This window comes from Stigmatopora argus, chromosome 18, assembly GCF_051989625.1.
Source record: "Stigmatopora argus isolate UIUO_Sarg chromosome 18, RoL_Sarg_1.0, whole genome shotgun sequence".
Classification (NCBI taxonomy): domain Eukaryota; kingdom Metazoa; phylum Chordata; class Actinopteri; order Syngnathiformes; family Syngnathidae; genus Stigmatopora; species Stigmatopora argus.
Genome location: NC_135404.1, coordinates 3,123,258 through 3,139,177, shown reverse-complemented (window position 1 = coordinate 3,139,177; position 15,920 = coordinate 3,123,258). Strand labels below are relative to the sequence as shown.

Sequence of the window (15,920 nt, the reverse complement as noted above, 5' to 3'; positions counted from 1 at the left end):
ACGAGTAAAATTTCCGGCAAATATTTATTTGGGATACGAGACAAATTTTGATATACGAGCATACATCGGACGCGAGAGGCTGCTCATAAGAACATCATGGGCACTGTCTCTCGCCCCGCAACTAGTAACTTGTGTAAAGTCTCTCTGGTCGCAACTCCGTCGTGTAATGTCTCTACGAGAACTGGGCGGAGCGTTGCATTTTTTCAGGGTTTTTCCCCCGTTAGTCAGTGCGAATGGCGTATATAATATTTCTCGTTGGCAAGTGGTCGTGCTTTATCCTATTGTGACGACATTTGTGTGCATCATTTTGGGAATATTTTGAAGGGAATACAAAAGCAAACAACCCTCGATAGGTTGCATCTGAAGGTCAGGGTGGAGGCGGGGTAAATAGAGCCAAGAGAGAAGGGAGAAGAAGGGTATCAAAATTTAAAACAAAATTAGAATTAAATTTAGTGTAAAGTTAGATTAAATTTATTTTTGAGTTTGTCTGCATCGTAATCCAAGTTCATTTAAATTTGTTTATGTTATGTTATGAGCGCGTTGCAGTGCAAAAAGTCTTTCTTTCTGTCACTCTCTCTCTCCCTTCCGTGAAATCCTTCTAATTTTATTACTATTAAACACATTTTAGTACTATTAAACCACTAGTTATGTGTTACTTTGTTAATAGATGGCGAAATAGCGCAAATAAAAATGTTTTTCCACTCCAATATCCTGTTTTGGGTGTTTTTTCAGAGGTTTGGAATGAATTAATTGTTTTTAGTTCATTTCTATGGGAAACGTTCATTTGAGTTATGAGTAAATCGACATACGAGCTCAGTCCCGGAACGAATTAAGCTTGAAACTCATACATATACCGCATCATTTTGCTCGGCCCGAGAAATATATAATATATAGATATATGACACAGGCCATTGTGGAGGATAAATCCTCTGCTGATCTTCAAAAAGCTGAAAGTTTCATGTTTACTCCCTTGAGAGAGTGTTTAACTCATCTCACCTCATCTTCCACAATTAACATGAACCCCATACAAGTCCACCTATGAAATTGCAGGGACAATTATACTTATCTGGTGGAAATGAAATCTACTCCAAATATATTTCACAGATACAGACAAGAGTAAACTGTTTACAGGAGATGTGTACTTGTTTATAACAAAATAATGAAGTTTATGAATGCTTATCCAAAATTACGTCAAGAGTGGCACCCTTAACTTAGAACAAAATTCCTCCTGCTTCCAATGGTGGGTTGTAGGATGTCTAAGAATAGTTTGACGACACAATAATTTTTATTTTACTTGAGTTGGTGTATCAAGAAGAAATGGCAACAGAATAATGCCAAAAACTAAAAAAGTGTGGTTTTCAAATGAAAATAGAGAAAATCCATTTTGTTTTGAAAATACAATACAAAAAAGAATCAAACAAATAAGACCACACTCTTTTGATTGCATTTGTGTTGATTTGAATTTGCTTTTAAATCAAAATGCATTCTCCAGTAACTCATGGACAAAAATGACTGGCAAAAATCACTTGAGGGTGCCATCAAGTGTAATAATTATAATAATAATAAACTATTATTATAATAATTATATTAATATATTATTTTTAATAATAAACTATTATTATTACTATTAAAAATGGCAATTTTGTTGTGCAATACTACTAGATACTCTTTTCGGAAAAGGTTGCTTTTAGAAAAATTGAAAGATGCAAGAGGCAATTTGAATTTCCTTCTACTTTCATTTTTTAAACACGATGATATTCTGTATTAGAGCTGGGCGATATGACAAAAAATGTTATCACGATAACAAAAAAATTATCAGTCAATATTGATAATCATCACGATAACTATCACATCTTTCTGTGAAGAAGAAAATAAATTACTTTCCTCCTTATTCAAATATGAAAGTAACTATGTTACCTTACTTTATAAGAAAAGAGAATAGAAAATATGATGATTTTTTAAAAGTATTTTTATTATTTTTTTGTTTGTGTTGTTGTTCTGTTGTGCAATAAAGACAAAACAACTCCCTCCTTACAATATGAAAAGTAAAGAATAAAACCTGCAGAAATTTTGACAGGCGTCTTTATCCTCACTAGGGTCGTGGCCAATATTCCCTCTAAGCTGCGCGCGTGCGCAATTGCGCACTACTCTCGTCTTCTCTGCGCACAGCAAATCATAGTTGTGAGGCCGACGCGCGAAACACTCATCCGCTGGGCCGCCCATTCATAGATATTAATCATTACATTTTATTATTACTAAATCATTTATGTGTAGTAGACATACACCTGCTTATGGCAAGTGTGATACTGGTGTGTGCCCATAGCGAGCGATGATGATATTGCTCACACCGGTACTCAGTGTGCTCAGGGAGGTTGTCTTTCTGCCCAGACAAACAAAAAATTAGAGGGAACATTGCTGGTCACTAGTCAGTCGTAGGGAAAAAGAAGGTAGATCGTGCGTGGTTGGCTCCTTGAAGAGTGGATCTTGGAGCAAAAAAATATCAGCACCCCCACGGTACAACATAGGGCACAGATGTCAAAGAGGCGGCCCGGGGTCACAAATCTGGCCCGCCGCACCATTTTGCGCGGCTCGAGAAAGTAAATCATGAGTGTCGACTTTCTGTTTTAGGATGAATTTCAAATGAAGACTTTGATTCAGTCCTTTTAATCGATTTTGTAAAAATCTAAATCTATCTGAAATAGTCCGGCCCACATAAAATCGAGTTGACATTAATGCGGCCCGCAAACCAACCCAAGTTTGACACCCTTACTCTAGGATATGTTTGATGCAGTGGTGGGCCGTCAGGGCCTGCAAGGCCTTCTCTGCTGGCCTAAGAAATATCTGAATCATATATTATATTTTGTCCATCAATACCTATTAAATAATTCCAAATTGTCTGTTAGCTTCCTTTCATTGCTTTCCCCCCTGGTTGCACTGCTTCCAGATGTGTTTTCATATTGAAGCATTTAACCAATCACATTTCAGCCATTATTTGTTGCCAGGGTCAGAAATCTGCCTCAAAGCCTTCACAATCAGTTCTGCGGGCTCTGCCGCTTTAAACAAGCGTCGATAAGACTGTTGCTTTAACCAATCAGATTTTGAGTTGGCAACACCAAAATGTATTGTCGCGGGCGTAGGCATACATTCATTGCCTTGTCGCAGGCGGAGGGATACGTCATCGCTTTCACCAACTATGAGGCTAGTCATTAGCCAGAGCTACCAAACTTTGGATTATTTGGAGCGGGCTGCACAAGCAATTGTTGTGTTGATTTAAAGCCATTTTCAAGACGGACTATGCCAGAAATACGACAGGACAGGCTCCACTTTCAGCATTGGCTTCGATGGCGATAGAAAAGAAGGAAGAAAGAAAAGAGGATGGATATTGTGTACAGTTAAAAAGGATTTTTGGCGAGTAAAATATGGCTATATTCCTAAATAATATTTCAATTGTGGACCAAGTTCTGATATCTGAAAAGCTCCAGTGTTTTAGTATTTAATCACTAAATGCTGCTAGGAAGTGGATTTTACCCCATTTTGGTGCAATTTTTGCCGTTTCGCAAAATAAAAACAATTTAAAAAGCAAAAAATAAAGGGCTGTCCTGCTCCCTAGTGGTCACAGACAGAAGGCTGCTTTTTTGGATGTATCGACGTTCATCGCTGTCTTTTTCCCGGGGAAATGATACTCCGGGCCCGGTTCTGATGTCTAAAAAGCTCCAGTATTTGCATTTAACCAATAAATGCTGTTTTTGGCTGGATTTTACCCAATTTTCGGGCAATGTTTGCCGGTACGCCATTGACGTTCATCGCTGTCTTTTCCCGGGAAAATCACCCCCTGGCCCGGTGGTAATGTCTGAAAATCTCCAGTATTTGTATTTAATCATTAAATGCTGCTAGGAAGTGGATTTTACCCGTTGAAGGCGCTACAAGAAAATGCATGGACCGCCACTGGTTTGATGTAATATTGTACTGGCACTTGTAAAAGCACTGTCATGTAATTTAGGCTGATTTTGGTTGAGACGCACCGACCGGTTTACAGCCAATCAAAGGGTCCATTTTGAAACTTCCACTAACAAAAGCTTCACTTAACTTGGAATGTTGTAAAACAGGTCAACCCCCCACCCCACCACCCTCAAGCATATATTCAGAAAAAGTCAAACGACACTCAGCTGCGCATGGGCCGAGTTTCGACTCCATGTTATCTCGATTGAGAAGCAGACGTGCTAGATTATAACATGTCAAAACGTAGTTCTTCATTTATCATAAGATAACTGGAGCGTCGTACCTCCTATTTAAACGTCACTTCTGCGTCACAATTAACATCAGCGCGTGGATTTCCGCTTTGGCCTTTGTAAACTTCATTTCCCACAATCCTCTGCGGCCTTCTACCGTAAACACAGGAAGGCGGAGACAAAAGAGCTTTCACAAAAACCACAAACCGATAGCTGCGCAAGGAAATGAACTACGTTTACTGAGTCTGACAGCATCTACACTGAAATTGAAACAAAAAAAGTGTCACGAAGTTATTTGAAATACGTCTACACCATGGCACTGAAGAGAATACAAAAGGTAATTGATTAGCTTGCTAGCGGCTGATAAATGGAGCATAGAGGTTGCTGGTACTAATAATTCCTCGCATTTAAACAACTGAATAATTCAGAGACTCTTACAAAATGATATAATTGTTGACACTGCCTAGAATTATCGAGGCAGTTCGTGTCAACTTCGAAGTTTGCGGCTAGCTAGCGAAGCTAAACAGAATGACACACTGTCAGGTGTTTTTGTTGACTGATACACTTGCTATTGCGGTTGAAATCAAACCACATATATCCTTACAACAACAATGACCTATATTTTGGAAGCTTAAATATATGGGTGTTGGGTAATTGAATGCTTACTTGACTTAACAGCCACGTTTTAAAAAACGCAAACTTGCTGAAAACTGAAATTTGCAATACGTGACGTCAGTTTGTCCATAATGGCAAAACTTCAAATTCCTTAATCAGCTAATGTCCAATGATTACAGTACACTTTTTGATGGGATGCACATTAAAAAAAATAAAGTCCAAACTTCTCATCTCATCTCATCTTCTGAACGGATGTTCGTAGATGTCCAATGCATTTTACCTATTTCTGTCAAATTGTTGTTTTCAATATCAATTTCCCTCTTTTACCAACTAGTACAAAACTTATGCTGTGACGTGGGCAGGTAGTCTCTCATCTCATTTTCGGAACCCCTTTTTATTCTCACTATTGTCGCGGGGGTGCTGGAGCCTATCCCAGCTGACTTCGGGCCTGAGGCAGGGCACACCCTGAATTGGTGGCCAGCCAATCGGAGGGCACAAGGAGACAAACAACCATTCACGCTAACACTCATACCTCGGGGCCATTTAGAGCATCCAATCAGCGTACCTTGCATGTCTTTGGAATGTGGGAGGAAACCAGAGTACATGGAGAAAACCCACCCAGGCCCGGGGAGAACTTGCAAACTCTACACAGGTGGACGGACCTGGATTCTAACCCAGGTCCCCCACTGTGAGGCCGACGCACTAACCACTCACCCGCTTGGCCACCCTAAGTCCAAACTTGAAAATGCAATTTCTGAAAAAAAATGCCTTGGGATGCTTTACTCTCCCATAGGTCACTGACTATTCACTTCGGGGCATTTTCGGGTGACCTTCTGGTAAACCTATTGCTTGCCATTGAGGGTGGTAGACTTCAAAAACCATTTTGACTGGGAGAGAGCAAATTAACATTCATTCATTTGCCCCTCACTGTCGTAATGGTTTGGGCGACTAGAGATGTCAATATCAATAAAACATGATCATCCACAGTCAACCCTTCGAGTTTAAATTGGATGGCAATCGTTTTCAATAGTAGCCGATGAGTTATTTGTGGTTTATTCCGTTGTTAAATTTAGGGCATTTTGGGGTAACTTTCTGTTGATTTGGGGACATTTCTGCTTCACTTTCTGTGTCTTTGTTCCCAGGTCACTTCCTGTACATTTTGGTTCACAACCTGTTTTTTTTGTCAAAAATAAAGACCGGGCGGTCTGGTGGAGAGAGTGGTTAGGGCATCAGTCTCACAACTCTGGGGTCCTGGGTTCAAATCCAGATCACGTCCACCTGCGTGGAGTTTGCATGTTCTCCCTGGGCATGCGTGGGTTTTTTTCTGGGTACTCTGGTTTCCTCCCACATTCCAAAGACATTCATGGTAGGCTGATTGGACACTAAATTACCCCTAGGTATGTGTGTGAGCGTGAAAGGTTGTTTGTCTCCTTGTCCCCTACAATTGGCTGGCCACCAATTCAGGATGTGCCCCGCCTCTGGCCCGAAGTCAGCTGGGATAGGCTCCAGCACCCCCTGTCTCCCTAGTGAGGATAAAGTGGTTCAGAAAATGAGATGAGAAAGAAATTAGATAAGTGGACTATCAATATGTAAGATTCCGCACGTTTTGTGTTGATATGGGTCTTTGAAGGAGACCGTTTACATTAAGGGTATAATCAAAAGAGCCTGTGTCGCATGAATTTTTGGAACGTTTACAAATTGGTACGTTGTAAGTTGAAGCGTGTGGGCTGTGCCTCGCCCTCTAAAAGTGGACAGAACATGAATCTGAAATGTTATCTGTTGTATCGCATATGCCCATAATAACATATACTCGAATACAGTCGTACCTCTACTTACGAAATTAATTGGTTCCAGAACTTTTTTCGTGACTTGAAAATTTCATACAACTACCAACTAAACCAGGGGTGGGCAAACTATTCCACAAAGGGCCGCAGTGGGTGCGGGTTTTCATTTCAACCCATTGAGGGGGCACCTTTTCACCAATCCGGTGTCCTACAAGTGCAATCAGTGGATTGCAGTCAGGTGCTTCTTGTTTTCTGCAGGAATCTCATTGGTTAAACTGTCTGTGCTATATCGGTTGGAACCAAAACCTGCACCCACACCGGCCCTCGAGGACCGGTTTGCCCATGCCTGAACTAAACCCTTTAAAATTGGCCAGTGTCCTAATATTGTATGAAACATGAGGAAACACAAAAATGAGAGGAAATGAAAAGGAAATGATTTATTAATATCTTTAAAATAAATAAAGCATATGAAAATGTGCCCTGTGCTGCTGAAATAGTTCCCTCCGCCAGATGGTGGCAAGAGCCTGTTCTACCAGGGCCGAAAGCCGTCCACTTTGTAGTACATTTTAGATTTTTATGTGTACCCTATGTGAGTGTGTTTGTGAAAATATGTGCCACGTTGCATTTGTACGGTTTTTAATAGCTTAATAAGGGGAATTGCAATTAAGAAGGGGAGCATTTAGCTGAGGTGGACAGGTATGTAAGGGAGAATCTTGAAACATGGATAGTGGTTGTTGTGAGACAGCCAATTGAATTGAATGGAATGCTTTTATTGTCATTATATCAGGTATAATGAGAGCGATGAAATGAGAGCCCAGTAGACGGTAGCGATGTTTTAAAGTGAGAATGAATGCATCCGCGACAATATTTTCAAAATAAAATAACGGATAAGGAAATGCATTTATTTTTGGGGGGATCTCGTAACTTGGATCTTTTTTATATCTCGAGTCACTCATTTGCATGTAGAAAAATTCGTAACCTGAAAATTTCGTACCTAGAGGCATTCGTAAGTAGAGTTATGAATGTATTAGTATTCAGCCAAATGATTTACAGCAGTATTTCTGGTTTGCCGTGCAGGAATTGCAGGACCTGCAGAATGACCCTCCAGCACAGTGTTCTGCTGGACCTGTGAGCAGTGACTGTGAGTAAACACATTTTTTTTCCACCATTCACATTGTTCAATAGCAAATGCAGTTAGTGTTAGGACGAGGGGGACTTTCTCTTAAGCTAATTTAATTTTGACTATACTACAACTGCAGTTACAAACTATCTGCCCCCTTCACAAATGCATTAAAATAATTATGATTACTAAACATACTCAGGCTTGATTAACTTCAGACATTTTCAACCAATAAATCACTTAAATGACACATGACTGACGGAAAGAAATAGGCCAAGGTTTTCAAAAAAAGCTACAACAAAAGGGCACGATCCAAAGAAATTTGGAAACGGATGAAGGATTTGAGTAAACCACACGAGAGCCAGTATTCGCACATAAAGAAAACATAGAACAGCCTAACCCTTCCCTTAAGGTCCCACATGGAAAAAAACTATCCCAAAAGCATGATTCATCCATGAGTGTCATTGTTCAATCCTCCAGTGTTGCAGAGTACAAAATATCCGCATATTACAGCGTGTGCGGTCGATTGGTCGCCGGTCTTTTGGTCGCCGTCTTTTGGTCGCCGGTCTTTTGGTCGCCGTCTTTTGGTCGCCCCGACCGTGATAACGGGCAACCAAAAGACCGGCGACAAAACAAGGTAAAACAACACGGTCTACGCATCAATAAAAGCCAACAATGGCCATGAGCAGTTTCACTGAGCCGGCGTGTGAGTGTACAAGAGTTTGTATGTACATGCGTTGTCCCTTTAAGAAGCTACGTCAGTCAGGGTCTTAACAAGTTCTCCAACAAAAAACAATTAAAGTCCGGGAAATTTGGAGCTTTTCTTTAGCCTAATAATTACTACAGCATTAAGTATGACTAAATAGTAATTTGCAGTTTGTATTTAGGGAATTTGAGCAACGATTTAAATGGTAATTATCACTTACCTTCCGGGCGACCAAAAGACCGGCGACCAAAAGATCGGCGACCAAAAGACCGGCGACCAAAAGACCGGCGACCAATCGACCGTGTACCATATTACAGTGGGCCTGAATAAAAATCCTGCAGCGATGTTAAAGACTGTCATCAATCATGATTTTAGTTATTACCATTACTTTAGAGGTTGTTGCAAGTCGTTATTGGATTTATGTTGGGGATCTTTTAAATGGTGTATAAATATATCAATTTACTTTTCCAGAGAAGGCCAGGTAGTGTTGGATACCTTTTTATCCCATAAATAAATTCAATCACTATTCACAAAACCAAACCCATTTTTGTGTCCTTTGGTTACTTTTGGCTGATACACTCATTTCACCACAGCATAGCTGGAAAGTTGGACGTAGACTTAATTCTACATCATAATGCAGTAAGAAAGGGTTGAGATTATTGTGTAGGTTTTGTTAGATGAGCCAGAGCTTTTTCTTCCAACTTAAATTTCTGTCTGCTTTTTGCTTCCAGTGTTTAATTGGCAGGCGACAATAATGGGTCCGGTGAGTACATTTTAATTTGAATTTCAATATGCTTGTGCAGGGTCCATCCAATTCCAATGAATCTGAGACATTCTCTAAAACGCAAATAAAAGTAGGATATCATGCCATGCGAAGCGATGCCATTCTGTATTTAATTGAAGACACTACAAAAACATTTTGATGATGAAACTCAGAATGATTTTTTTTTCCTTTAAAATATGGCTTCATTCAACATAACAAACAAATTTAAATGAACTTGGATTACGATACAGACACACTCAAAAATAAGTTTAATTTAACCTTACACTAAACTTAATTCTAATTTTGTTTTAAATTTTGATACCTTTCTTCTCCCGGGTTGGCTCTATTTGCCCCGCCTCCACCCTGATTTTCAGATGCAACCTATCAAGGGTTGTTTGCTTTTGTATTCCCTTCAAAATATTCAGAAAATTATGCACACAAGTCCTCACAATAGGATGACGCACGACCACTTGCCAACGAGAAGTAGTATATACTCCTCTCATAGTATATACCACTTCCCAACGAGAAGTAGTATATACTCCTCTCGTAGTATATACTCCTCGCGATTGCTCCGCCATTTGCACTGTCTAACACAGTGGTTCCCAAACTATCTTACCTGACGCCCCCCTTCTTGCTTCCGTGAATGTCTTTGGAATGTGGGAGGAAACTGGAGTACCCGGAGAAAACCCACACAGGTCGTCATCGAGATACTTGTGTGGACTGCGTTCCCCAAATTCTAGACAGGACCCGTGCTCGCGTGCACACTTGCCTTCATTCGGCGCAATCAAGTTTTATTAGACATGAAGTTAAGACAGTGTGAGATAGCCCAGTCATTACATTAATGGGATTGTTATTATAGTTTGTCGACCTTACGCAGGCAACTTGCGCATATGCATATCTTCAGGAGAAAAGCCCATTTAGATGTTGTAATGTTTGTCCATAGTTGAACAGATTTAACTTTTTCCATGCATACAAGATGATGCATTTAAATGCATTCAGGATATTTACGTTGTGACTCAACAGGCGAGAAATTTTCAAGTTACGAAAAAAGTTCTGGAACCAATTAATTTCGTAATTAGAGGTATGACTGTACTCAGAAAGATCAACGTTTCAAAAAAATAATTCAAAAAACAACCCTCAAAATAAATTAATCAAGAAAATGGAGTTGGGGAAAAATAATTCAAATAACCCCAGAAAATAAATTATTTAGAAAAACTTTTTTTTTTAATTATAAAAAAAGACAACCTCAAAAATAAAAGAAATTGAAAAATGGTCAAGCTTTTTTCATTTTTAGAATGAATGCAAAAGCATCTGTCGTATTTAGTACTGACATGAGTAAAAAAAAAAGTTTTCTGCCCCACCCCATGATCGATAAGATGTTAAAATGTAGGAAAAGAGATAAAGTAGCATTCATTTTCCAAACTGTAGAAAATAGTTGAACACTTTTCTTTGGTTCAATCAAATATATTGATTTGGAATTGGACCTCTATTTGACAAGTCATTTTTTCTATGCTCTTGACTAATCATTGTATTTCTTCTTAGGTTGACAGTCCTTACCAAGGAGGAGTTTTCTTTCTCATAATCCACTTTCCCACTGATTACCCCTTCAAGCCACCAAAGGTGATATGGACTTTTCTTTTTCAAAACTATTTTGTTTGGGTCATTCTCAACAAAAGAAATGTGGAATTCTGTACATTCTTTACACCACTTATCCTCAGTTAGGGCTCGGCACATTTAATCAGTCTTTAAAAAAAAGTATAGGTACAGATGCTCCCCTACCTACGAACGAGTTACGTTCCGAGCGATTGTTCGTAAGGTTAATTTGTTCGTAAGTTGCTTCAGTGCTATATTTTGTATTATAATTTATGTTTAAGGCCTATATAAGTATATTGAAGGTTTATACATACAAGTATGTTTAAGGCTTGTATAAGTAACACACAGTATGCACATATACGTAATAAGATAAATAAAATGAAGTTTAACTTATTTTTGGAAGATGTACTCGATGCTTAAGGAGGAGGAGGAGGAGGATTTTATATCATGATAGGGTCTTCGTCGTCGCTGGAATGGGCTTCAAAAGTTACTTCCTCCTCCGTAACTTCAATGTAGGAAGAAGTTGAGGGTCGAGGAGAAGAAGATGAGGGTTGATGAGTATCTTCCTTGGAGGATTTACTAGAAACTGGCCAAAAGAAGCGATCTAACGACGATTGCACAGTTTTCTTATTTTTTTCATCATGAATGATGAGGTAGCACTGTATGGCAGCATTCAATTGATTTGCAACCTTTGTGCAACGTTCAATATTTGGGTCTTGCTGCTCGAAGAGTGCGATGGCTTTATCTATGAGCGAATTTCTTCATGGAGACAGGCGTTTCTTCCTCCTCCTCGTCCTCGACAAGTTGCGGAGCCTCCTCCCTCTCACAGCGCCAAGCGTCAGTATTGGCGGCGGAAAGAAGCACTACATGGAAAAAGGCGCGCAATACAAAATCTAACTTACGAATTTACAGCATCTCTTTCCGAACATTTTTCGACATATGCCATATTCGCAGACATGTTCGTATGTACCGTTGTTCGCAACTCGAATGTTCGTAAGTAGGGGAGTGTCTGTATACTAAACTAGTATGACTATTTTCGTATTTTCGAATCATAGTATTGTACAATCTGATATTTGGTACTAATCTCTTAGATTATTTGCTTCTAAAATCACACCAATTGTTATTCTTTTCAACTCCATGATTACACGTGAGATGCCAACGAATGTCATGTCACCTGAAAGAATTAACTCATTATTTAGAATTCATTACTACATAGACTAACTGTTATTAGTCAAGGCATAAGAAAATATCCCAAAGGACTTCACAATTACTCTGAACATATTATATTACATAAATAACTGTAAGATAGTAACCATTGTAAAATCAGAATAAATGAGCAATAAAATAATCAATATTGAATCTAAAAATAAATTCCTAATGATAAGTGCCGACACCTTCCGATCTGAAACCTGCCATCGTTATCTCCTGTTTTCCAGGTATCTTTTTCAACAAAAATTTATCACCCAAATATCAACAGCAATGGCAGTATTTGTTTAGACATTCTACGTTCGCAGTGGTCTCCTGCACTAACCGTGTCAAAAGGTACTTGCAGTCAGTTATTTTTGTGTGTAACGAGGAAAATGATAGTTATTAGCCCTGTCTAAATTTCTAATGTGTTTTTTTGCCTATGACTTTCAGTGCTATTGTCCATATGTTCTTTGTTGTGTGATCCCAACCCGGATGACCCTTTAGTTCCCGATATAGCGCAGCTCTACAAGAATGACAAAGAGAAGTATGAACATCTTACTCCAAGTCCAAGATACAGTATCAGTTTTATTCATGAATATGAAACAGCATGGAATTTGCTGTATGCTGTTGCAGATGCAATTGTCACAGATATATATACATGTATACATACATATAAATATATATATATATATATATATATAAATGTGTATGTATGTATATGTGTGTATATATATGTTTTTTTTTGCAACCTTGACTAAGCGATTTACCAGATAATTTAGATCGTTTTCTTCGACAGGCCCTTGAAAAGATATAGAATCAGGTGCATGATGTTACTTACACCTTTTCTCACATCAACTTCAAAATCTGCTCATTTGCAGAGTACGACATCAGCTTCATGCCACAATTCCATGTGTGAAATGTAAAATACCACATACGTAAAGCGTGTTTGAAGCGCACAAGAATGTCTTCTATGCTAAAAAAAAAGCGTACGTTTGGTACAAATTAACAATTATCTTTCGTCTTAAACTTTATTTTCTGCGCCTTTCTTGCTCAGCCTTTGTAGCACACTTATAATCCAGTTTCCCCTGCGTGTGATATGTACTTCACACTCACTTGCGATTCATTTCATGTGACAAGTCTGTCGCTATTCTCAACCAATCAGGAGTCAGGAAATTCTGATAGGGTGCATAATATCCAATCATAATGTAGTGGGAAGAATGCGCTTAAAGCGGTGCGTTTATGTGAACAAAAATCAAACATACCGTATTTTCTCGCATACAAACTGCCCCCGTGTATAAGCCGCACCCTTAAAATTGCCTTAAAATCGTTGAATTTTACAATTTCTCGCGTATAAGCCGCCCCCGATTCACAATTTTCACCTCCATGTTCATTGCTTTAATAGGGAGTACAAATGTGTTACTTTGAAGGGAAAATCTTAAGAAAAATCATCACACGTGGTATTTCTGAGATACTGTATGAATCAAAAGCACATGATTAGAGTCAATATCATAAGGAAGTTAGTAATTCATCCAGTAATGGTTGTTTTCTTATTGCAAAACAGAAAATAACCAACAAATAGTAAAATGTTAATTTGCTGACATCTACTGGTGAAAATGAGTATAGCAACGCTGTAAGTCTTGTGCGCATATAAGCCATACCATTGATTCAGTCATTTTTTGGGTATACAAATACGGCTTATATGCGAGAAAATACGGTTGGTTCTTCATCCACCCCTGCGCCAGATGAGTATTTAATGGTTAGTGTTTTTGATGATAGAGATAAATCCTTCTGGATGTTATAGTTATACTTGCATACAAAGTGATTGAATAATAAGAACCCAATCAAAGCTTTATCAACAGGAATCAGAAACACAAAACAAGTATTTCAATATCTAATTTGTCACACCCACATCACGTCGCCAAAAGCTGAAGTCTGCGGACCCCGAACAACTTCCAGTTCACGTAATGTCAAAATAAGTTAAAGACCGATTTTATTCTCATAATTTTCTGACTTTTCCTCCCAAGATGACTTCAATTTCTTAATATTACGTAAAAAGCCGTTTTGTGATCACACGTACTTTACGTCGCCAAAACTTGATGCCAGTGATAACCAAACATGTTAAATAAAAAAAAAAAGACTTTAATCCTGTAATATTACAATCAATTTATTGTTTGTCATTTTTCTCTCAGAATATAACAATGTATGACTTCTTGGCAAGTACCGTATTTTCTCGCATATAAGCCGTATTTGTAACAAAAAAAATGATGACTGAATCAAGGGTACGGGTTATATATGCGCACAAGACTTGCTATACTCTTTCACCAGTAGATGTCGGCAAAGTAACATTTAATATTTGTTGGTTGTTTTCTGTATTGCAGTCGGAAAACAACCATTACTGGATGAATTAATTCCTTATGATATTTATCCTGATAATGTGCTTTTGATTCATACAGTATCCCAGAAATTCCAGACATTTGTACTACCTATTAAAACCATGAATATGGAGGTGAAAATTGTAATATTTTTAATCGGGGCGGATTATACGCGAGAGATTGTAAAATTAAACGATTTTAAGGCAATTTTAAGGGTCTGGCTTAACACGCGGCGGCTTATATTCCAGAAAATACGGTAATTTACGGGAATAGATTTTAAAGGCAATTCTTCTCGAACGGATCTGTTGACTATTATTCAGAAGTTAATTTTTCGCTCTTCTTTATTTTCAGATACAACAGACTAGCAAAGGAATGGACCAATAAGTATGCCATGTAATTACAACAAAGTATTCTTCTTCTTTTAAGTCATAAAACACTGTACAATATAGTAAGAAATTGAATAACCTCCAGTCAACCATAATGCCACTAAATTCATCTTATACTCTGAGATTCATTGATGTACCTGAAGATGAAGCAGCATGTCCCTCTGATTTGTTTAAAAATATATATCAAATGCTTCATTGTTTTATTTTTCTTCAATGCCAGTCATTACAAACTGGTATCTATCATTCTTGTGTTAGATAATTTTGTTAAACTACATGAAGTATGAACGCCAAATACCTTCCCTGACTAACTGTATGACTGTGACTTAATATTGACGGTTTGTTCTAAAGTTTCTTGTAATTAAACTTGAGCCTGAATTTTCTTTTTTCATGTAGAGTATGCAATTATACACCGAATTACACAATGTACTGAGTACTGCAAGTTTAGAAATGAAGTTTTTTTTCTTGTTCTCTTGTATTCCAAACAAGTTTGCAACTGGCAGACTATGTCAAATATACCATTAACAAACAATTGACTTTTCTCCAGAGAATTGCCGAAATAGCTTTTGTTTATTTACCTGCCGCTAAAGATCAGATTTGAATGAGATTTTTACATATTTATTTTGAAATTTGGATTGTTTTATTTCAGACAGAAAGGGAGGATTTTTTTGTTGTTTCAAAACAAATCATCTCACTTGTCTTTATCTATGTAGTAAAATTTTGTACTAAAATAAATATGTTTAGAATCCAGTTTTTGCTGTTTTGTTTGACTGTTTATATATGAGCAACCTAATGGTGTAGTGGTTCACTTGCTTGACTTCGGTGTGGCAGGCACAGTCTCTCTTTGTGCCCTACGGCTCACTGGCGACCAGTCTATGGTGTCGTCTGCCTTTCATCCAATGTCAGTAAGGTTGCACGGTATGGAAGATAGATGAATGAATTTGTATATACAGTGATGCCTCTACAGTAATATCTTGAGATACGAGCTTAATGCATTCCGGGACCGAGCTCGTATGTCGATTTACAGACGCTCCTCTACTTACGAACATTCGAGTTACGAACAACGGTACATACGAACATGTCTGCGCATATGGCATTTGTAAAAAAATGTTCGAAAAGAGATGCTGTAAGTTAGATTTTGTATTGCGCACCTTTTTCAGAGTAGTG

The 15,920-nt window shown here is 38.2% G+C and overlaps 1 protein-coding gene across 1 annotated transcript; it reads left to right on the top strand.

Annotated features, from left to right (window-relative positions):
* The first annotated feature begins 4,368 nt into the window (after positions 1 to 4,368).
* Positions 4,369 to 15,503, top strand: LOC144093009 (ubiquitin-conjugating enzyme E2 D4-like). Its single transcript, XM_077626238.1, has 7 exons — positions 4,369 to 4,566; positions 7,706 to 7,769; positions 9,186 to 9,217; positions 10,760 to 10,837; positions 12,247 to 12,352; positions 12,449 to 12,542; positions 14,722 to 15,503. The coding sequence occupies exons 1-7, from the start codon at positions 4,543 to 4,545 to the stop codon at positions 14,765 to 14,767; spliced, it is 444 nt and encodes a 147-aa protein (XP_077482364.1). The 5' UTR covers positions 4,369 to 4,542; the 3' UTR covers positions 14,768 to 15,503.
* Positions 15,504 to 15,920: the final 417 nt, after the last annotated feature.

Bases quoted from the DNA above. Each gene is read 5' to 3' on its own strand.
- LOC144093009 (XM_077626238.1), top strand. From the start codon at position 4,543: ATGGCACTGAAGAGAATACAAAAG. The intron at 9,218-10,759 runs GTGAGTACATTT...ATTTCTTCTTAG, and splicing joins AGGCGACAATAATGGGTCCG to GTTGACAGTCCTTACCAAGG. The intron at 12,353-12,448 runs GTACTTGCAGTC...TATGACTTTCAG, and splicing joins TGCACTAACCGTGTCAAAAG to TGCTATTGTCCATATGTTCT.